This window comes from Aspergillus fumigatus, chromosome 3 (genome assembly GCF_000002655.1).
Source record: "Aspergillus fumigatus Af293 chromosome 3, whole genome shotgun sequence".
Taxonomy (NCBI): domain Eukaryota; kingdom Fungi; phylum Ascomycota; class Eurotiomycetes; order Eurotiales; family Aspergillaceae; genus Aspergillus; species Aspergillus fumigatus.
Genome location: NC_007196.1, coordinates 832,241 through 853,827, shown reverse-complemented (window position 1 = coordinate 853,827; position 21,587 = coordinate 832,241). Strand labels below are relative to the sequence as shown.

At 48.3% G+C, this 21,587-nt stretch overlaps 6 protein-coding genes and 2 non-coding genes across 8 annotated transcripts; 3 read left to right on the top strand and 5 right to left on the bottom strand.

The window, feature by feature from the left end:
- Positions 1-531: 531 nt before the first annotated feature.
- On the top strand, positions 532-2,563 carry AFUA_3G03170 (flavin-containing monooxygenase; the record flags this gene model as incomplete). Its single annotated transcript, XM_743543.1, has 2 exons — positions 532-1,286; positions 1,342-2,563. The coding sequence occupies 2 exons, from the start codon at positions 532-534 to the stop codon at positions 2,561-2,563; spliced, it is 1,977 nt and encodes a 658-aa protein (XP_748636.1).
- Positions 2,564-2,816: 253 nt separating this feature from the next.
- Positions 2,817-4,273, bottom strand: AFUA_3G03160 (putative glycerol dehydrogenase (GCY1); the record flags this gene model as incomplete). Its single annotated transcript, XM_743542.2, has 6 exons — positions 4,057-4,273; positions 3,907-3,991; positions 3,632-3,781; positions 3,535-3,558; positions 3,165-3,391; positions 2,817-3,094 (listed from the first exon to the last, which is right to left on the bottom strand). Exons 1-6 carry the CDS (start codon positions 4,115-4,117, stop codon positions 2,817-2,819), a joined length of 825 nt encoding a protein of 274 aa, XP_748635.1. The 5' UTR covers positions 4,118-4,273.
- Positions 4,274-5,583: 1,310 nt separating this feature from the next.
- Positions 5,584-6,256, top strand: AFUA_3G03150 (uncharacterized protein; the record flags this gene model as incomplete). The annotated part of the gene is made up of 2 exons (XM_743541.1): positions 5,584-6,004; positions 6,057-6,256. The coding sequence occupies 2 exons, from the start codon at positions 5,584-5,586 to the stop codon at positions 6,254-6,256; spliced, it is 621 nt and encodes a 206-aa protein (XP_748634.1).
- Positions 6,257-7,654: 1,398 nt separating this feature from the next.
- Positions 7,655-10,594, bottom strand: AFUA_3G03140 (HET domain protein). The gene has a single exon (XM_743540.2). It carries the CDS (start codon positions 10,435-10,437, stop codon positions 7,822-7,824), a length of 2,616 nt encoding a protein of 871 aa, XP_748633.1. The 5' UTR covers positions 10,438-10,594; the 3' UTR covers positions 7,655-7,821.
- An 846-nt stretch (positions 10,595-11,440) lies between these two features.
- Positions 11,441-11,556, bottom strand: AFUA_3G03135. Its single transcript, XR_013344492.1, has one exon. It is a non-coding gene; the product is annotated as a ribosomal RNA (ribosomal RNA).
- A 755-nt stretch (positions 11,557-12,311) lies between these two features.
- Positions 12,312-13,716, bottom strand: AFUA_3G03130 (uncharacterized protein; the record flags this gene model as incomplete). The annotated part of the gene is made up of 5 exons (XM_743539.1): positions 12,312-12,871; positions 12,957-13,243; positions 13,266-13,378; positions 13,442-13,545; positions 13,668-13,716. The coding sequence occupies 5 exons, from the start codon at positions 13,714-13,716 to the stop codon at positions 12,312-12,314; spliced, it is 1,113 nt and encodes a 370-aa protein (XP_748632.1).
- A 3,289-nt stretch (positions 13,717-17,005) lies between these two features.
- Positions 17,006-17,121, bottom strand: AFUA_3G03105. The gene has a single exon (XR_013344491.1). It is a non-coding gene; the product is annotated as a ribosomal RNA (ribosomal RNA).
- Positions 17,122-20,424: 3,303 nt separating this feature from the next.
- AFUA_3G03090 (uncharacterized protein) lies at positions 20,425-21,576 on the top strand (the record flags this gene model as incomplete). The annotated part of the gene is made up of 1 exon (XM_077804304.1): positions 20,425-21,576. The coding sequence occupies one exon, from the start codon at positions 20,425-20,427 to the stop codon at positions 21,574-21,576; it is 1,152 nt and encodes a 383-aa protein (XP_077660460.1).
- Positions 21,577-21,587: the final 11 nt, after the last annotated feature.

The following is a 21,587-nucleotide window of genomic DNA, read 5'->3' as shown; positions in this document are numbered from 1 at the left end:
ACTCCCATGAGGACTTACCCAGACAGGTCTAGGACGCTTCCTGTCGTCGTTGCTCTTTCACCGGTCTTAGACAAGGATCGCTTCGTCCGACTTCTGCTACCGGCCCATCGTGTTGTCTGATGTGAATAAGTGTCTTCATCCCAGTCACTTAGACCCTGTGAGGCAATGACGGGCGAACCTCGCCGCGGGGCATATCCAGCTCGGGGTTTTGTCAAGTCATGTGAATGTTGTTGATAAAACTACATACGGTTGAAGTGCGGCGAGACCTTCCCAGTTCGGAGATATGGACTTGACTATGCACTTCTATTTGTATTATACTAATGTCTACTCCACTCGGAAGGTGGCCAACTTCTCATGTTTTGGGGCTTATTAAGAGTAGATATACAGTAGATATATAAACCGCCCACTGTTTTGGTCGTTGAACGGCGTCGATTTGCAGCTCGGAAGCATTTAGTATTTTCGCGAGATCAGGTTGTGAACATTGCCTCAGAGGCACCTTTTCAGCATCTTCTCCCATCGTGATAAGAGACAATGGCAACTTATGTTCAAGAATCCGCTGGCACCGATTCAGCCTTTCCGGCTAGCCTCCAGTCTAAGGGGGCGGTGCTCAACCACGACCAGGTCCCAAAGCCCGTCGCAGACGATTTCATGTACGCCTTCAAGTACAACCATAGTCTCCCCACTACCGACGTCTTAGGCGTTGAGATCCCCGCCGACTGCGATGCTCAGAAGGAGGCCGAGGGCATTGTCGCCCGTCTCTCTACAGCCACATCACAGGGAGATGCGCACGCTTTCGCTGGGCTGTTCCTCGATTATGGTGAGACTCTTTCAAAAACACGGCCCGAAATCCCGACTTTCGCTGACTTCCAATGTACAGGGGTGTGGCGTGACAAGCTCTCATTCACCTGGGACTTCCGCACATTCAACTTCAGAGCGGCCATCCTCAAGGCCGCTACCGATCTTTTGCCTCAGACCAGGGCTACAAATTTCACCTTTCTCGAGCCTGCGCCTTCGGTGGCTCGCCTTTACCCGGACTTCTCGCAGCTACAATTCGTTGTATCCTTCGAGACTGAAATTGTTTTTGCCTCGGCCGTCATCAATGCAGTCCTCACGCAAGATGGCTGGAGAATCTACACCATGCATACAGTTGCCGAGAGTCTCAAGGAGTTCCCCGAGCAGTCCGCACCAGATGGACACATGACCGGTATCACTAGCTGGGAGTGTCAGAGAGCCGAGGCCGTCAACAGTGTTGACCCCGAGGTGCTGATCATCGGCGGTGGTCAAAAGTAGGAACCCCATGCATGTGAGCTCCATGAACTGATCCTAAGTTATCCCTACTAGTGGTCTCGCGATGGCAGCACGCTTGAAAGTTCTTGGTATGGAAAACCTGATTATCGAACGCAGCGAGGAAGTCGGAGATGTCTGGAAGAATCGTTACGAATACCTCTCACTGCACTTCCCACATTGGCCCGATGCCCTACCGTACTTCAAATACCCTCAGCACTGGCCCACATATACCCCGGCTCAGAAGCAGGGGCTCTACATGAAGTGGTATGCCTCCGCTCTGGAGCTCAATGTCTGGACCAAATCAGAGGTTGTGAAGGCCGAGCAGGATGCCGAGGGCAGGTGGACCGTTGTCATCAACAAGGAGGGCAAGGAGACTCGTACGCTGCATCCTCAGCAACTCATCATGGCCACCTCGCTATGCGGTGTCCCTTCCATCCCGGCCGTGCCTGGCATGGCTGACTTCCGCGGAGTGATCCGTCACTCCAGCGCCCACAAGAGTGCCCGGGACTTTGTCGGGAAGAAGGTCTGCGTCGTCGGTACCTCATCCTCAGGCTTCGACACCGCTTACGAATGCGCCCGTCTGGGCATCGATGTGACCCTCCTCCAGCGGTCACCGACGTACGTCATGTCGTTGACCCATTCGGTTCCTCGCCTGCTGGGAGGGTACGCGCCCGACAAGGATGGCAACCTCCCCAATCTCGAGGTGCAGGATCGTCTTATGTTCTCGACGCCAGTCGGACCGGGCGAGGAACTCGCCAGGCGCACCGCAAAGGTCCTGGAGGAGCTGGACAAACCCCTTCTCGAGGCTCTTAACGCTCGAGGGCTCCGAACATGGCGCGGCCAACGCGACACTGGCAACTTCACACTAGGTCAGACCCGGAACGGGGGGTTCTATTTCGATGCCGGTGCTTGCCAGGAGATTATCAATGGCAACATCAAGGTGGAGCCGGGCTTCGTTGAGAGATTCACCGAAGACAAGGTGATCCTGAACGGCGGCCGTGAGAGGGAGTTTGACCTCGTCGTCTTTGCCACCGGATTTTCGAATATGATCGACTCCATACGCGCAACTCTTGGTGAGAAGATTGCCAGCCAATGCGGACCTATCTGGGGCATTGATGAGGAGGGCGAGTACAATACGGCCTACCGGGAGACGGGAGTGCCCAATATGTGGATCATGGTTGGTTTCCTTCCAATGACCCGGTATGCCTCCAAATTACTAGCCTTGCGACTGAAAGCTCTAAAGGAGGGCATTTCCCCACCTCCTTACAAAGGTTAGATTTTACACATGAGACAGTGATGAGTTCACATTCAAACAATTGTGCCATACCAAGGCCGAGTTCTTGTTTCTCCACTTCGTAGATCTGTGTGACTCACGAAACAAACACCAAAGTGCGAGTGAGACAAAACGAGATGTTTCAAGGGGAGGGAATCAAGGGATCGCAATTACATCATTCGGTCTAAATCATCTTGGTAGTCTATGACGAATGAAATCTCCTGTTTGTACTATTCTCGACCCGAATTTGGCGACTTTACTGTTGGTACCAGTCATCGAAACCGAGATCCCATCCAAACAGAGGCGTATTGATACGCCTCGCCTTCCCTTGTGCAGCCAGGCCATTCAGCACATCCATATCCTCGGGAGAGAGAGGGATGACTTGGCGGTTGCTCAGGATTCGATTCTCTTGAGTAGACTTGGGCAGTACAACAACGCCTCGGTTGACATGGTAGCTGATAAGTACTGTGGCAGGCGAAACACCGTATTTCTTAGCCATCTCCTGGATTGCGGGATCGGACATGAGCGGAGCGCCTGAAAACGACCAGGTTAGCTAGCGTTACCCCTCATGGGAACCGCACATAGCGTGTCCAGGGGCATTCACCTTCGGAGCCAAGCGGTGAATAGGCCTCGAGGAGAATGCCATGCTTGTCGCACCACTCTTTCAGTGCGTGCTGAGGAAGGAAAGGGTGTAACTCGACTTGGTTGACCGCAGGAACCACGGTCCACTTCTTTTTGAGCTCCTCGAGATAGGGAATCGACCAGTTGGCCACGCCAATCGCCTTCACTTTGCCGGCCTTGTAGATCTCCTCCATCTGGCGCCAGGTCTCACTCTGATCCCAGGATCGGTCGACGGATCGTGTGCCATCGGGATTGACCGGTAGCAGCTCGCTCGTCTCGTTCTGTACGACAAGTTAGCCATGCCAGATGCTGTCATGGATGAAAAACGGCGGGAGTGTCCGGCCTACAGGAACTAGTCGGACTGGCCAGTGGATGAGCTGACGTTAATGTTAGCCTGGCCGATCGAGCGGCCGTGCCGCGTCTGACCAAAGGAGAATGGTGTGGATTTACATAGAGATCAAGGTAGTCCGTGCCCAAAGCGTCAAGGGTCTTCTGGAGACCTTCAGCGACGTTGGGCTGGTGGGTGTTCCACAGTTTGCTGGTGATGAAAATGTTTTCGCGAGGGACACCACTATCCTTGATGCCCTGGCCAACTTCGTGCTCGTTGCCTAGCTATCCCATTAGATCCCAGATACTTGCTGCTTTTTTCTCTGATGCCACCCACCGTAGATCCTGTGATTTATTAGCGAAGACTACGCGCTGCAAAGGAGACGTGGGAACCTTACAATGCCGTGTCGATGTGACTGTATCCGTTCTTGAGAGCGAACGAGACTGCCTGGCGTACCTGACCAGGTTCAGATCTCCAAGTGCCTGTATCTCTTATCAGCGAAAACGGTCAAGGCCAAGGCCCGCGGAATCCAGCGCTTGTATCATACCAAGTCCTATGGCGGGGATCTGGGCGCCGGTGTTCAGCTTGAAATGGGTCGGGAGGGCCATAATGATTGTAGTGGGAGAGGATGGTGGCGGGCGACCAAAGTGGATGGAGCCGTGGCTTTATGCTGCATTTTCGGAGGGAATCACGCAGGACAGAACGAGTACACAAACAGGAGGTCTTCACTAGACTGACGTTCATCCGAAACATATTGCATGCCTTGAAGGAAACGTTCTCCGCAGATCGGGCGACGTCCGGCCCCAGTTTAGCTTCAGTTCCCGCCCTTCCACAGCACAACGCGCCGCGACTTTCTGAATACAGTAATATTGTGCGCTCGTCCCCAAGAGGAGCTGCAACGTTAAAAAGTGGGGTAGAAGTAGGGTAGACGTAGTGGCCCGTCCCTCAGCTTTTGACGCTGCTCTCCTGGTTGTATTCAATGGGTTTCGCATATCCAACGCAAGGCAAGGCTTCAGTACCGATGTCTAGCGAGAATGCCACTGAATACCCCATCAGCTAAGGCACCCTGTTCCAACTGTCGAGGTGAGGTCGAACCGTCGAATCCCGTGTCTAAAGGCAATCTAGGATAACAAGACCATAATAGCGAGGCATCAAAAATGTACTTCAAAGAACCCGTCGGCCTGGCCAGTGTAGGTCTTCCGCTGATGTCTCTTCTACAGGTGACAAGCGACGGCCAGTCTGTACACGTTGCGAAACTAAAGGCCTTGACTGTAAGCCTGTGCAGAAGGAGGCAATTTTCCGGAATGGTTCGACAGCCAATCTCGATGCGAGCTTTACACCGGGTCAGATATGGGTTAATAGCACCCCGAAGACCTGGAGGCCACCGAAGCACTCGACAGAAAATCCACCAAATGCGGCCTCGCCGAATAGGCCAAACGGAGAATCAACCGTTCATTCACCCTCACAAAATGGAACCATTCAAGGTCGCCAGAAAATCACAAGCCCTACCTTTCCCTCACAAAGAGGCCAAAATGGAGATCCGCATGATGCCTCCCCTCCCAGTGCTTTTCCCTTTCCCTTTCCGTCTCCGACATTGTCGCCCATGAGCAACCACACTAATTATGAGGATACACTTTTTTACTCAGGAGCAGAAAATACCAGCAATGACCGCAATACTGGATTTGCAGAAGGGTCCCCGAGCGCGAGGGGTGCTGCTGAACATGATGCATCGTCGCTTTCCAGCACTGCACCCGCTCTCTCGGCTTCTGCAAGTATCCAGGAATCCTGCCTACTACGATACTTTATCGAGGAAGTGTCTCCCTGGGTACGAGATATCACTCTCAACGTGCATCGCAACACGTCCTAACCTTCCCAGTTTGATCACTGCGACGATCGAAGGCATTTCCAGTTAGTCGTCCCCTGCCGGGCTCAGCACTGCCCAACGCTTCGATATGCTATATTTGCAGTCTCGGCCCGACACCTGTGTCGACTGCCTCAATACAGGACACGCCGCGGGATTTTATATGGTGGGCAGCTACTCCCCCACTTACAAACGTCCAGTGCGGTTGAATATATGCTCAAATGTATTCCTGGTCTGGCCGAGTTCCCCAACATCCAGGACCCGACACACCAAGAGAACATCATGGCTGCCGCCGTCATTCTCCGTCAGTACGAGGAGATGGAAGAAGAGACCGGCGAAGGCAGAGGCAGAATGGAAGCTGAGTATGACGACGACGAACGCGTCAACTTTCTGGCTGTCACTCAGAGAATCATTGACTCTGTGATCGCCTCTCCGCTGGATCATTCGCTGGCTACGGCCGCATATTGGATTGTCATTCGGCAAGAGATCTATTATGCCTTGACAAGGGAGACGGTCCCGCATTTACGGTTTGATTCTGACCGTTGGCCCAATGCTTCCATCGCCAACAATATGATCATGTTCGTCGGTAAAGTCGCTCAGTGGCGCTGGGGGCAAAAGAGCCTTGATGAGTGGAGTAAGTATGCTTTATCTTCCAAATAGGGGATCTACGATAACTCGAATCACAGCACGACTCAAGCTGGATGAGCAGAAACTGATTCGTGAATCGCTTGGTAAAATGGAACCGATTCTGGAACTCAAGGCAGATCGAGCGAAAGGCCAAATATTCCCGACGGTCTGGTACAGCTTCGATGTCCACGCGACGGCAGCACAGCATTTCCAACTGGCCCAAATGATCTTGACTGCGGAGAATCCGCAACTTGAGTAAGCTGATATTGAGAAGCAAGGTGGCTTTTCTTCAGTAGCTGACGGTGCTTAGAGAAGCAAATCGTGCGGCTCACCGCAAAGCAGAAGCTCAAGTTCGATCGATCGTCCTCAATCTATGCGGTATCGCTTTGAATCACCCGCGAGTGCAACCCTGCCTGGTAAACGCAGTCATTGCGATTACTCTGTACGGCGATTACTTTACCGATCATGAGGAGCGCGAGGCATTAGTTGGCATCATCAACCGGACAAGAGACCTACATGTGTGGCAGATGAAAAAGCCATATCAGACTCTGCTCCGACGATGGGAAGCGGCCGACAGTGCAGAGATATGAGGCATACGAGACGGGGCCCGCCGCCATTGTCGGCCTTCTTGATTCTTATAGTTATACTTCTAGCTGCACTGCACTACTCGCAACAATTCATGATCGACGACCCAGACCCCGCAGTCTCACTTTGGGAAGAAGTAACTTGACCAGCAAGAAGTTGGCCTAGTAGTTCACCCCGAACTGCGTCTCGAATCCATTTTGGTAGTTCCATAGGGAGGAACCATGACACCAGCAACGCATGCGAGATGGTCGATCTTCGGGATGTCATTTAGGGTATCAACAGCTTTCCTAATATTGCTCATATCCCCCATATCTATTTTGAGGAACCCGGTATTGAAATTGCAGGCTATGGATTTGATTTACTGAATGATCGGGGTAACTCTTTCCTCAGCTCGAGCGCTGAGGATGAGGAGATGGGGGTCTGCAGCGCTAAGCTGGATGGCAAGTTCGCCGGCTATAGAGTCGCCGGACACATGTTATCAAGACCGAAGATTGTTAGAAGATTATATTAATAGATACAGGGCAGGGCTACATACTTGTCTTGCCGGCTAAGGAGCTACCACATTGGTGGATGACGGTCTCTGAGGGCAGGATCTGCTGGGAGGACATGGTTTTTCTCAAAAACACGTTATGGATAATTGAAACGTACTGAGTTTATACCTGCTTGTTTGGCTGTTCAAGTACATTTCTCCCACACGAAAGCCTGCAACGCTCACGGGACGTCGAAGTATGTCGACATTGAGATTGCTGCATGGAAGGAGGGCTGATCTAAGGTTTGAAACTTGTCCGAGGCCATCTTCTCTTAACGTGCTAGGCTGCTGAAAATATGGCGCAGTATATGGAATTGAAAACTGGCTGGAACACGTCCAACTTGATACTCACTAAGGTGGCAATGACAAAATGAACCTGTCAAAGACAAAATCATACTGTCCCACCTCGCCTTCACTTGTTATAGGTATTTAGTAGCTTGGGTGCACCTATTCCTCTGTCATAGCCTCCAGAACTTCTTTTCAAGGAGTTGCTTGTATTACGGAAGCCGTCTTGAGTTTAATGCTAAATGAGAGCACGTAAGGTTTATACGAAGAACTTTTTCATTGAGGTTTCTCTTAGCAGTAAGAACTTCGTAGTATTTACAGCAGAGGACCATCTTGTAGAGCTTGTCTGCTCTCAGTTGGTCGTTTTCCCTCATAATACTCTAATTTCTCTGGCATCATGACCATCCCATATAACATATCCGTATCTAAACCATCAGCACTTCCCTCAGCACGAATTCTGGCAGGCGGAAATTTGTATCCCACTCATGCACAAACTGCCACTCCCATCCAACTTCATCATGCGAGCCAGCTATCACCAGCAGGGGTCCCTTTGCTTCTCCCTGGTATTGGAACGGCCGAGGGGGAGAGGTTGCTCCATTAGTTCCTCGATCTCTAACGGCGGGCAGCAGCAGAGCAACCCAACGATACTTTTTAAACACCGGTGCGATCACGGAGCGGAGCTTGTATAGGCTTTTCATGTCCATTCTTGAGTTTCCGCCCTTGTTGTAGACGTGATAGTAACTCCTGATCTGGGATTCGTCCTGAGTGTAGAACCTCAAGTGGAGCCAGGTCGGAAGCGCTCGGGAACGACCGATCAGGCACATAAGCCATTCCGCTTTGAAGCCCTGTTCGGTAATCATACCTGCTACACTAAGTTCTCCATCGTAGGCAGGATATTGGCCTGCAGCACTGGACGTGCCTGCAGTGGGAGGCAGGAGATTCGGGCGTGACGGCGCCCAGCTGAATCCGTGCTGGTCCTGGAGACGTGGAGAGCTAGAGACGAGAAATCCGGTTGCCAGGGGGGATCCCATTTTGGACTTCCAAAAGTCCACAGAGGCTTTGACGAGCTGTGAGCCGCACACCAGACTCCAGATCATGGTCACGTCTCGGTCCTTGGTGGCGTGTCTGTGATTCAAGAGGCAGGTTGCTTGCTCTATCTTAACGGGAGGAATCTCTCCCTCGACTGGGCGACGGCCGGTCGGGTTGTAGTGCTGTAAGGCTAAGCATGGCGATACAAGGGTGAGATTACTGTATGCCAAGACGTCGTTGAGGACGTCCACAAGGGATATAACATGGTTGTCTTTGCACAGGACGTGAAGGTTCCAGCGGCCTCGCATGCCTTCCAGAAGCGTCCAGGCACGAACATTCCAATCGCACACTGCCAGGGTTGCCACGATAGCTTCCTTGGCCTCCAGAGTGAGTGGATGAATATTGATCTCCATGAGGTCTCGGTCGACTAGCAAGGTGACCTTGCTATTGAGGAAGTTACTGTTAATCTGGCCCATCGCCTCGTACCGCAGCTCCTGATCTGTTGGGATACAAGGAGTGTCCATCCAATATGAAGTGCAGCCTAACGCCCGTGCCAGTCTGGTATATCTGCGATGGAGACATATGTTGAACCCAGTCTCAGGTCGCCCCCCTTGACCGTGGCTCCAGACATGAGACACGGCCATGGTTTCTGTGGACACGGGACAGTATCGGATGTGTCTCTCGTCGGTCTCTTCCAAAGAAACGGCCCTGGCTCCTTTGATGCTCTTATACGACTGTTCGTCCCAGGTAAGGAGACTGCAAGCAGAGCCAGGGCACTCGAAGTCATGAGCGGATTGAATCTGGACCCCTTCGGACTCAAATCTCTGACAGTTTCCAGGTGCTTTGCCATCACAGACCCTCGACCTGCTGCTACTGCTAACTTGACCAGCAGCAGCGGGATTGAGATTGCATCGCGGCTCACGGTCACCAAAATGGACATTGTAGATCTCAAACAGTCTCCTGAAATCCTGCGTCACAGAGCTGAGATCGGACCGAAGAAGCTCAAAAGCCCATTTGCACATATAATTTGGTCGCAGCCTCTCGACGGTCTCTCGCCCGGGCATTGCCACAGGGTAGCTATGTCGATCAAACGAGACCCCCGTTCTCATCTGGATTTTTGCGTCGTACCACAGTTGAATCAGCATGGTCTGATGCCACGTTGCCCACAGAAATGCCTGCAGAACAAATCGAGCTCGTGCTTCGGCCTCGGATGTTGAGCCCTGGAATAACTCCGTTGCCGTGTCGAGAAGTGTAGTTATGGTGTCTAGATAGTCGCCGAGAAACCCGACTGGGACACTCCTTTGCATAACAAGAAACAAAGCGATCCGCACGACATTTGTACTTGGCCTAGACAGCACCCGAAGACTGGACCATTCATATCCATCGCGCAGCCTCCCAGTTCCTGTCGTCGTCGTCGTCGTCGTCGCTGTAGAAGAAGAAGAAGGCGAATCAGAGGTAAGAAAGTACTCCTCTGGCCACGGACTTTCTGCATGAGACTGGCCATCCTTGCCTGCATATTCAAAGGGCAGTTCTGGAGGATATGAGGGAAGACGGGCCAGCAAGGCGCACGCCCTATCAATAATCTCATCCCTGCTCCATTTCTGCTTTTGAATCAGGAGGCTACATACCATTATTGGGGAAAGCAAATCATCCAGCTTCTCGACGTGGGAGCCCAAATCCTGGTTCTTGGGATCCAGGAATGCAATCCCATCCCGACACCACTGCTCGAGCCGCGCCTTGGTTTCTGCGCTGTTTAGCAAGCTGACGTTCGGTGCTTCGCCTGTCTCGCTGAAACGCCGAAATCTCATTTCGATTGGCAACAGCCACCCGGGCTTGTCGCCGTTGTCGGCTGGATCATAGGTATTCAGATCAAGAACCGCAGCTACCTGAGCTCTGCTCAGTGATTGAACAGCCGGAACTGTCATTGTTTTCTTTCTTCTTTCTTTCCCCGCACTTGTAATTCTGCTTGTCGTTAGGGCTTTAGGTCTGGGGCAGCGTGTCAATATAAACATCAAAGTGGGAGCGCTTCAAACATTGGCGGTTTATTTATAATAACTGCGGCGGGACCCGTACGCTAGACCAATAAATGTCCAAGCTAGACCTCGGACTAATCCTATAACTACTTAGTTTATTGTCCATGTGTGCCATGTGGGCCATAATCATTGGCTCAGGATAACAAGTGCAGACCCGATCTGCCATAAGCAAAGTATGTTCGTCTCTCTCTCTGTTCCTCTGGAGCTGGGGAGCAGTGTACAGGACGAGTACCATGTCGGAGGTGCTAGGAATACCAAATAGCCTGTGTAATCAATAAAGAGATGTGAGTGCTGGAAACGAGTATGGAACACAGACTAACTTGCCTTCAACACGGCTCTTCTTGAATAGTGCATAGTTAAGGAAGTAATCTAGGATAGGAGAAGTTTGTTGTATTAGATTAATAAGCTTAGACCTCTATTTAGAGCTTATGGTAAAGAATCTATCAGACTTAAGAGACTGCTATACTGTCTTTGAATAGAAATCTAATCCATAATAGTAGGTTACTCTAGAGATCATTTCTTTAGGGCCTTCACTAGTAGACCTGAAGTCCTGAATTTAGGCGTGTTCGAGTCTGTAATGGACTGAAAGTTCTTATAGAGCATCAGGAGAAAGCATGCAGGGTACAATGCATCATCCAAAGCATTGCAGATTCCGAAACATTGTCGACATTTTTGTTTTCAATAGGGCCAGGCGTAACCAATGAGGAATCTTGAACCCGGAACAACTTCTTAGATAAGGTGGGCTGAATGATGCGATGGCCCCGTTTTGCAGTGAACTCTCTGACCTGGACCTTGGCAAAGATAGATGCAATCAAAAGTAACATAGTGCAATAGGAGAGTCTGGAAGAGGGCATGTCATCGGTCAGGGGATGATCGGGGTTCACTGGGTGAAGAATATTCGGGTTCAGGGGGTTCAGGTGGTTCAGGTGACTTCAGTTGAAAATAACGCGGCAAGGATACTTAACAAGGTAAAAAGCAAAAACACATACAACAGCCGGGATTCGCTGGTGGTCACCCACCCAACTACTAACCGGCCGGCGTGTGGCTTAAGTACGGCTGAGCGGACGGGAAGCCCTGTTTTCCACACCCTATGGTCGTATGTGTTGGGACTGACTGAAGATCTATAGATAACACAGATAAAATATCTTATTTATTTATTATTCATTTTAAATTTCTTGAACTGAAAACTATGCCATTTACAGCAGGCTACAAATGAAAGCATTGGCTGCGGTTCCTCATAAGTGAAATATATGAAGCCAGTGTGATAGTAATCTTTCCATAAATCAGCGTCACGGCAACCCTGAATATAGAATCCGCGCATGCGCGACCTGGTAATTTTGTGGGTTAAAAGAGAAAAGAGAGAAGAACAAGGGCCATTTGGGTCATTCATGGATGTAATTTGCATCTGCTTCCAATTTGATGCTCCCTGCATAACAGCCAGCACACTGCTTCCCAGAGCCTCAGCGTCTTTAACTTACCGGATTCACTTCTAGACAGTTAATATATATCTGTCAGCTGGTGGGTGGCTAAACTTGATCAGATCACGCCCTACTATGCATTTGGACATATGTCCTCATCTAAGGGTAAGACACGAAGACCGAAGTCTTACCCACGCAAAAGCAGTATCACAGTAGGCTAGCTGTCATATCCCTTTTGTACTCTGCTGAAGGGATCGGTATTCATTTACTGAGACATAAGTTAGTGTTAGTTTATATTATACTTCAACCATGAGTACACATATTGTCACCATAGAAGGTTATCCATATAAAGAAAGCCTCAAGGCAACTCATCACCCAATGTCAGTTCAACAACCTGTTAATTAGCCCTGCCTATCGTACTATGACGATGGCTGACTACCAACAAACCCAAACCCGATCATCCAACAAATCCAACGCATTCTGCCCTCCCCTCGCCTCCAGCTTCAACCACGCCTGAACTGCATCAATCTCCTGCTCCACATTAAGTCTCGCCCCCTCCAGCAATACTCTCACCCTCTCAACCTCCGGCTGACACAGTGCAAGCGGTAGCATATCCCGAGGAATATCGCCCCACTCTGTCCAAACCGGCAACTGGAAGGCCTGCATAGCGCGATTGAGCTGCGCGCATGATGCAGACGGGTTCTGAAGCACACTACAAACAGTAAGGTCAGTCCAGCCTCGGAATGACCGCATTGGTTTTTGTCCTCCGGAGAGGGAGTTCGCGGATGTGGACTGGGCGGGCATGAATGGGGACATGGCAGAGCGCTGAGCGGCGGGGAGGTAGGACTGGGGATCGACAGGGTAATTGACGGGCGTTGTGGGTGGAGTGCGTTGACGGAGGGCGAAGTCGACGCCGTATGCCGTGAAGTGGTCGGCTAGTTCGCGGTCGGCCATGTCGTAGCCATATTGTGGGTTTTTGGCACGGCTCGTTTTCCCTGTTTTCACGTGTTAGATGGTTATATTGTTATCTGGTTGGCGCCGTGTAATGGTGGGAAGAGGGCTATGGATACGTATACATACAAATGTTGTGGCTAGGTGGTGCGCCACACACGTCCACGTACTTAGCGACGGCTTCCGGACTAAGATACCCCGTGCGCTGCGGGTCTAGGTGGCTGAAGAGCTCGTTGATTAATCTTGTGAAGGAAGCTGAGGGTTTCATGTCCTTAGTGAAGAGCGGGGTCCAGCTGGTAGACGAGTCTGGAGATGGTGGATAAGGAGATGGCTCAGTGCTTGCTAGTGGCGGGCTCTGCAATACTGGTCTTGATACATACAGAATAGTTAGGACAGTTCCTTCAGTTTTTGCTTCGCTTTCTGTTTCGGGCGGCGGACCCTGCACCGGGGGGTCCATCGGCATCGGTGTTACTGGCACTGTGTTCTCCACCAGATCTTAGTTTCTTTGTTCCGGATTTGTAGGGCGTGGAGGTTTCCTTGGCGGGGTATTGCTATCTCTGTTTGAAATAGGTATAGGACGGCGCTGAGCAGGAACATATGGGCTGCGGACCGACTGCGATTGTGGTGGTGGAGGTGGTGGAGGGATAGGGATGAAGCCGCTCTTTGCGTGCAGCAAGATTGAATGTGAGGGATTCTCCTGGTGCTGCAGAGGATAATTCTGTACAACATAGCAGTTGGCACATAGGGTTAGACGGGGCGCGCAGGAAGCACATGAGAGACGCGCTTTTGTAGGCTGGATGAGTTCATTACAAGATGTGCATCTATACAGCGACAACATACTGATTGTCTGCTGCGATAAAATAAAAAAAATTACCTGGATCCGGCTCATTTCAATCGGGGAGCTGCTGACAGTTTATACGAGAGCTCGTCAGCTAATAAAGCCAAGTTTGACCCTTGCCACGCGGGGCGAGCGTGAGATTAAATATGATTGAAGGACATTGTCATCCTCGTGCAAAAAGATAAAGTAGTGACCGAACCTTACGGTCGGCATCCAAATCAATTCGAGCGTCATAGCAAGCTCGCTCCTACAACGTGATTTTGCAGAGAGGCCTAAAGTCGACTTATCTCATCAGATGGGTTGCTGACATGGAAGGAGCTATTTTGGCCTCTGTTAATTGCATTGGCCCTTATTTCTTCTTCTGTATCCTGTCTGACCCCGCTGTGCTCCGTTATGTCCTTGTCGTGGACAGAGAGTTTAACTTTGGCCCGCAACTATTACAGTCAACAAATGCAAGCTCCGGGGTCAGTATCCAGATCTCTTAAATGCGCCAGACAAGATTGTTCATGGGACTGTCTATCATGCCAAAACAGGGAAGAGGCTTGCCAGCCATGAAACAGCCCATTGTCAGACTGATCTCTGTCACATCAACTAACAGACCGAAGAAAGCCTGCAGGTGACTTTGGTTATGTTTTAAAATTTGTCGCCAACATCAAGAACTTGATTGACGGCGCATTTGATCTGGGAACTTGTTGAGGAGAGTGAAGAGGGTAGCTGAGGACTCATCAGATGAGAAGTAGCACAGTCGAATTCGAAACTGGAGCTCTGGTCTTTTCTTATTTTCTAATCTAGCAGTGTGCCAAAAAATCTTTAATCCTGATAAGAAAATATTTACCATGAAAGTCACTGGTGGGTGAAATGTAAACAATATAAACCGAAAGGGAAAGGTCTCTTAATTCACAGTGGGCTGTAAGCTTGAGGGATCTGAACTTTGTGCCCTTGATAACTCGGAAAATGGGTCATGCCCTGTTTTTGTGGTATTAATGGTGACTAAAATAGTGAATTATTGATTTCACTGCACTGCAGTGTTCCATCTTTAAAGTCAGCATGCATGCTATACAGAGTAACCGACCCCTTCGACGTAGCGGCTTAGTAAGACTAAGCCTTAGTCTACGGGGTCGCGCGTAGCGCGACCCTGCCATCTCAATGAAAAATATCATCTCAACGATAAAAGCTTCAAATGTCATATCCTTTCTAGAATTTCTATTATTTCTCAACCACAACCATGCCGAATGACTATTATGAGATAGAAGATCAAATCGAGAGGGCTCTGCGCGTATTACGGCGTCAAGAAAAGCCAAATATCTCAAAAACTGCGCGAGAGTTTAAAGTCCCAATGCAGAGGCTTCGACGCCGCTTCCTTGGGACTCCTTCACGGTGTGACAGGGCCCCAACAAATACAAAGCTTTCCACAGAGCAAGAGGCGGCTCTCATAAAGTATATTAATATACTTATCAAGCTAGATATTCCCCCGCGGCCGAAGGCAATCAGCAATGCAGCAAATTCAATACTCTTTCGTGGACATACTGATCCGATAACCCCCCCCCTTCAATTGGCGTGCATTGGACGAAACGCTTCCTTGAACGCTATCCAGAATATCAAGTACGAAGGCAGAGAGCTATTGAATTAGAGCGGAAGCGGGCACACGACCCTATGGTGATTGAGATGTGGTTCTATAACCTGAAGGTGTTGATGGAACAGAATTGTATTCATCTACGAGACCTCTACAACTTTGATGAGACAGGCTTCCAGATTGGAATTGGTAAAGATCAATGGATAGTTACTAGAGAGTTCAAGAAGCCTTCTTTCTCTCCTAGTAACACCAATCGAGAGTATACAACTGTTGTGGAAGCAATCAGCGCAGATGGCCACTTTATTCCACCCTTTATTATCTTCCCAGGGAAGTGCATCTTAGCGGGATGGTTTGATGTCTGTGATGAGCCAGATTATATAATTAGACTGTCAGATTCTGGCTATATAAATGATATCCTTGCCTTCCAATGGATTCAGCATTTTGAGCATCATACACAGCGTCAAATGCTAGGGGTAAAACGCCTACTTCTCTGCGATGGATATGGATCCCATATGACCTATGAATTCATCGATTTCTGTGAGAAAAACAACATTCTCTTATACTTCCTCCCTCCTCATACGAGCCATATTCTTCAGCCGCTGGATGTTGGTGTATTCCATGCCTATAAGCACTGGCATAGTGAAGCTATTGAGGATGCTACCCAGACAGGCTGTGGGAAGTTTACAAAGGTGGAATTTCTATCCGCCCTCTTTGAGATACGACGCAGGACTTTCAAACAGCGTACTTTAAAGCATGCTTTTAGGCTGACTGGCCTAAATCCATGGAACCCATCAGTTGCTCTTGAAAGATTATAGGATTCCAAGCTCTTTACCGATGAGTCGTCAAGCAATTCCTCCTTCTTAATCACCAATACCCCCCAAACAGCGCGTTAAATTGATCGATTTAATCGTCATCTTCTTGATCTATCCCTCACTGAAGAAGATTCATTCCATACCACTCTTTCTAAGCTGGTAAAGGCTGCCAAAACACAGGCGATTCTAGTCGAACATCTTACGGAGCGGGTGAGGGAATCAGACGCTGCAAAACTAGCCCGTCAACGCCGTGCGCAGGCTTCTAGAGCTCATCTACAGATAGGTGGAATCATGCGGAAGGAAGAGGTCACATGTATGAAGCGAATTAGGCAAGATTATGATGAGCTGGTAGAGAAGAATCGCTTACGGCCTCAGTGGAGGAAGGTAATGGCGGAACTTCAAGAGTACTGCCTTGCCAAAGGAATAATTGTTCGAAAGCGGAGAAAAGTGCGAAAGGTAGTTTAAACCTAGTAGTCATTATTTCTATGTATTTTACTAGTAAATTCAGACAGGAAGGTTGCCTATTTCTTCATGATATTTGAATGTTGATAAACTTTATCGTTGAGATGATATTTTTCATTGAGATGGCAGGGTCGCGCTACGCGCGACCCCGTAGACTAAGGCTTAGTCTTACTAAGCCGCTACGTCGAAGGGGTCGGTTAGTTAGTTATGGGAAGCATAAATATCTTCTCATGACATTTGAAAGATGGTGGGGCTACAGTGGGCCCCTAGTACGTAGTTAGTTAGCACAGTGGGACTTGCAACTACTAGTATCCTGTAATCATGACTGGCTACTCTGGTAGGTAGTAGGCTTAAATATTCAGAGGATCAGGAGCAAGCTAGGCCATTAATAACAACCACAACCACAACTTCCACAAGGGAGACATCATATCAAGCAATACAAGTTGGCCACCAATGGGCCAGCACATTGATCAAAGCTGGAAAATAGGCAAAAAACATACAACAGCTGGGATTCGCTGGTGGTCACCCACCCAACTACTAACCAGCCGGCGTGTGGCTTAAGTACGGCTGAGCGGACGGGAAGCCCTGTTTTCCACACCCTATGGTCGTATGTGATAGAAAGAAGATGGAATTTGAAAGATACAGTGTGTAAAGTGGAAGTGTATATAAGTTATGTGTACCCCATGGTCGTCATCCTTGTTTCCAGGCTTCCATCAGAGGTTTACCAAATTGGGTAATCATAGCATTGTCCGATAGCACCTTCGAATAGAATGGCCCTTGCAATTCCTTTACCTGGACATATGAAAAATCTCTTCAATCTCCATGCGACAATGAGTTTAGTCACTGTGACTCCTCAATTAATCCCTGCGGAAGATCAAGGAGCTGGCACAGTTGACGTACCAAAAGGTATATTCCGTAAGTCCCGGACGATCTGTTGGTGCGGGATGAGTACTTGGACTGGATACCAGAGAAGCCATCGGAGGAGTAAGTGTACTTTAATAGCTACCAGTGGTGGCAAGTAAATCTGATATTCTATGGCTCATCTCTTACTAGGTTGGTTGACTATGATGGCGTAACGTTTGACCATCTTGTCCCACCTGATGATACCAAAGCGAGGTGTTACATTATGCTCGTTATTGAGACCGAGGATGGCAATGATGTTTATTGCTGTTTAAGTAAATATATATGGCTTATATTTTGAGTCGATCCGGCTGAGTTTATCAGGAAGACCTTAGCTGTCTTGAGAGGAATGGGAACTCAGGATTGCTAGTGAGTAATTGTACTTGTACAGCAGTGAGTTCACAGGTGTGAGTGATTAAATGTAACTAGAGAATTGTAAAACAGCATTAAAAGGGTAGATGACTTATTATTTTACTATACTAGAAATGACTGTCTACCGAGCTGTTGAGTTAGAGGCCTCATAGTCTAAATACCTCCTCCATGCTTGAACTTGCTAAATCCAAAATTCGTAACACAACTTTCTATTCCATGTGTTATGTCATTGCTTTTCATCTTCGGTTGTTTTAAGGTTTGAATCATGTAAGTCAATTTTCAGCTCATGTGTCTGCTGTAGCACCTTGAATGATAGGGAATTAAGGCCCTATGAATAAGTAGATAGCCACATAGGTAACTACATGTTATACCCACTTATTAATATAAGAAATTGCGTAACGTAATCCACGGCCGAGCGGCGAATACGACCGAAGTGCGAATTTTTGCCGCAAATCATCCTATCATTAAAGTTTTTCAACCACCAGTGTCATTGATTAGACTATCTACTAGTTAAATAGATAGCTATTTATTAGGGCAACTTCTTCTAGTATGTCTAATAGTCCAACATCCACTACAGGTTGGCGGAGCGCGCTGACGAGACATAGGTGTAGGCTCATCAATCTGGCTATTAACCTCTGTATCAAGCTGCTGAACGCGATTTTAGCCTTCTTGTACAGATAAAAGGACATCATTCCCTACTATAGCACGCCTTCTTACCCTTTTCTTTACCTTCCGCTCATTTTCAGCACGTAGGACCTTGATTTCTTCTTGGAGAAGAAGATTTATATTCATTGCCATCTGTGCGGCCTTTTCCAGATGCTGAATATGAGCCATTAGACTGCTAGATAGCTTCCGTTTTTAGATGCTTCTCTGTATAGTGCGGACCTTGTGATCAAGCTAGCGAGGATTCTGAGGAGTCTGAAAGGCAGAAGAGATAGAGCCTTCAGCAAGTGGTGGTGTTGGTGTATGAAGTTAAAAAGTGATCTTTCCAAGGACCTGCTCTTCATTTAATAGCTTTAGATCAGCTCCTGTAAAGCCATTGTATATATTTACTTGGTTAAACACCTTATCTCATGCTGGTGGATATAGATGCAGGAAATCTTCCTTATTAATATGGTTATTTCCAGCAACCATCATTCCTTCCACTAGTTTTCCGTATGAGCGTTTAAGCGGCCCGAAAACCCCAACATCTAGGGGTTAGAGAAGATGAGAAGTATGTGGTGGCATGCAGAGACAGATGATTGCATTCTCCTTGCAGAATATATTAAATTCTGGTGTTAAATGGCTAGAATGGCCATCAAGGATAAGCAACCGCTTTGCACTAGTTAAAAATCGCCTAGAATAAGGCTCAAACACAACTTTTAACCAGTGGAGGCCAATCTTATCTGTTGTCTAGCCATTCTGACTAGTTGCAATTAACTAGTCTTAAAGAAGCTTAGATTCTTGATACTAAGCAGCCTGGTGTTCTTTTCCCTTCAAGATAACCACTGGCGGTATAGAAGTCCCTTTAGAACTGATACATTCAATGATTGTAACCCATTCGCGGTTCCCTTGGATAACTGTACGAGGTCTCTCACTGTATTCTACTGCAGTAATAACCTTAGATGTTATACAGAGTCCCATTGCAAAGCTAGTTTCGTCAAAGTTCCAGATATCATCTTCATGTATGCCGTGTTCTTGAATAGCTTTGCGTACAGTCTCAAACCACTGTCTGATAACCTTAGGATCCTCCTGTTTTGCCCTCTGGTATGTAATCCTTTGATTATATCTTGTACGTAGTTCAGGGCGACATTTTGTAAAGGAATAAGCCCAGTTTACTCCAAGGACTGCTGTTAAATCTTGTGTACATTCACAGAGCAAAATCTGTGCCATTCCACGCAGGAATTTTGGCTGAATTAAGAAGCCTCGCTTATCTGCATCCAATAGTCGCTTAATAAGAGTCTCTTCTTCAGTAGCTGTTAATTTGTGGCTATTTGCACGTGTTTCTGTTTATGGTTTGACTCCAGATAGCTGCTTGCGAAGGGAGGATTCAGGGACACTAAATATCTGGGCAGCCTTTAGTTTTGACTTGACTTTTTGCTGTTTCCATGCAGTAATAGCCATCTGCATACAGGCTTCCTTAGATAGAGGCATATTTATATATAAAAGTAAAGAAAATGGCGCGTTGAAAATGGTCGAGTTGAATATTTTGGTGGTTGCGGCAAAAATTCGCACTTCAGTCGTATTCACCGCTCGGCCGTGGATTACGTTAGTTAACGTAATCGGTAAGCGAGCGGATCACGCAACCGAGCGGATCACCAAACGTGTTTTGACTTCTATTTCAAAAGCTGCAGTGCTCAGCCAGCCACTATGCCACCAAAAGCGCGTATAAACTCAAAAAATTCAGTTGAGCAGGAGGGAAGGGTCCTACTTGCAGTATCAGCTTTGAAAAATAAGGAAATTCTCAATATTCGTGAAGCTGCGCGTGTCTATAATGTGCCTTATACTACCCTCCAGCGGCGCCTAAAGGGGCATACTTTTCGAGCTGAATTACGCGCAAATGGCCATAAAATGACTCAGAATGAAGAGGATTCACTTATTAGATGGATTCTATCTATGGATCAACGTGGAGCGGCTCCCCGACCGTCCCATGTACGAGAAATGGCGAATATCCTGCTTGCGCAGCGTGGTTCAACTCCTACCCAGACTGTTGGAGAGAAATGGGTATATAACTTCATTAATCGGCATGATGAGATCAAAACCCGATTCTCTAGGCGCTATAACCACCAGCGTGCTAAATGTGAAGACCCAAAGATTATCCTAGAATGGTTCAATCGTATCCAGATCACAATAATGCAGCATGGGATTACACTGGAAGATATCTACAACTTTGATGAAACTGGCTTTGCAATGGGCTTAGTAGCTACTGCTAAGGTAGTTACAAGAGCTGAGATGCTTAGTCGGCCCTTCCTTATCCAGCCAGGGAACCGCGAATGGGTTACCTCTATAGAGTGTATTAACTCTACTGGCTGGGTGCTTCCACCATGCATTATCTTCAAGGGAAAGGTCCATATTGAGGGCTGGTATCAAGATACAGCCTTACCAGCAGACTGGCGGATCGAGGTCAGTGAGAATGGATGGACGACTGATCAGATTGGATTACGATGGCTTCAAAAAGTCTTTATTCCTGCTACTACCAGTCGTACAACTGGTAGATATCGACTATTAATTCTTGATGGCCATGGGAGCCATCTAACACCACAGTTTGATCAAATCTGCACTGAGAATGATATCATTCCAATCTGCATGCCTGCACATTCATCACATCTCCTCCAGCCTCTAGATATTGGCTGTTTCTCTCCTCTTAAGCGTGCGTATGGCCGCTTGATTGAGGATAAGATGCGGCTTGGTTTCAACCATATTGACAAGTTTGATTTCCTTGAGGCCTATCCACAAGCTCGTACGGCAATCTTTTCAGCAGATAATATTAAAAGTGGCTTTTCAGCAACTGGATTAATACCACTGAATCCAGATCGGGTGCTCAGTCAGCTTAATATCCAGCTTAGAACACCTACACCACCAGGCAGCCGATCAACTAATTCTGTCCCAAAAACACCTTACAATCTCAAGCAGCTGAAGAAGCAGGAAACTATGCTTAAGAAGCTACTTAGGGAGCGTACATACAGCCCTCCTACCCCTACAAAGGCTGTGCTAGGTCAGATTATCAAGGGGTGTGAGATGGCAATGAATAACGCTGCCCTTCTTGCAAAGGAAAATCATGATCTACGTGCTGCACATGAAAAGCACCTTTAAAAGCAGAAGCG

Excerpts from the sequence above, each read along its gene's own strand:
- AFUA_3G03140 (XM_743540.2), bottom strand. The coding sequence starts at position 10,437 with ATGTTTATATTGACACGCTGCCCCAGACCTAAAGCCCTAACGACAAGC.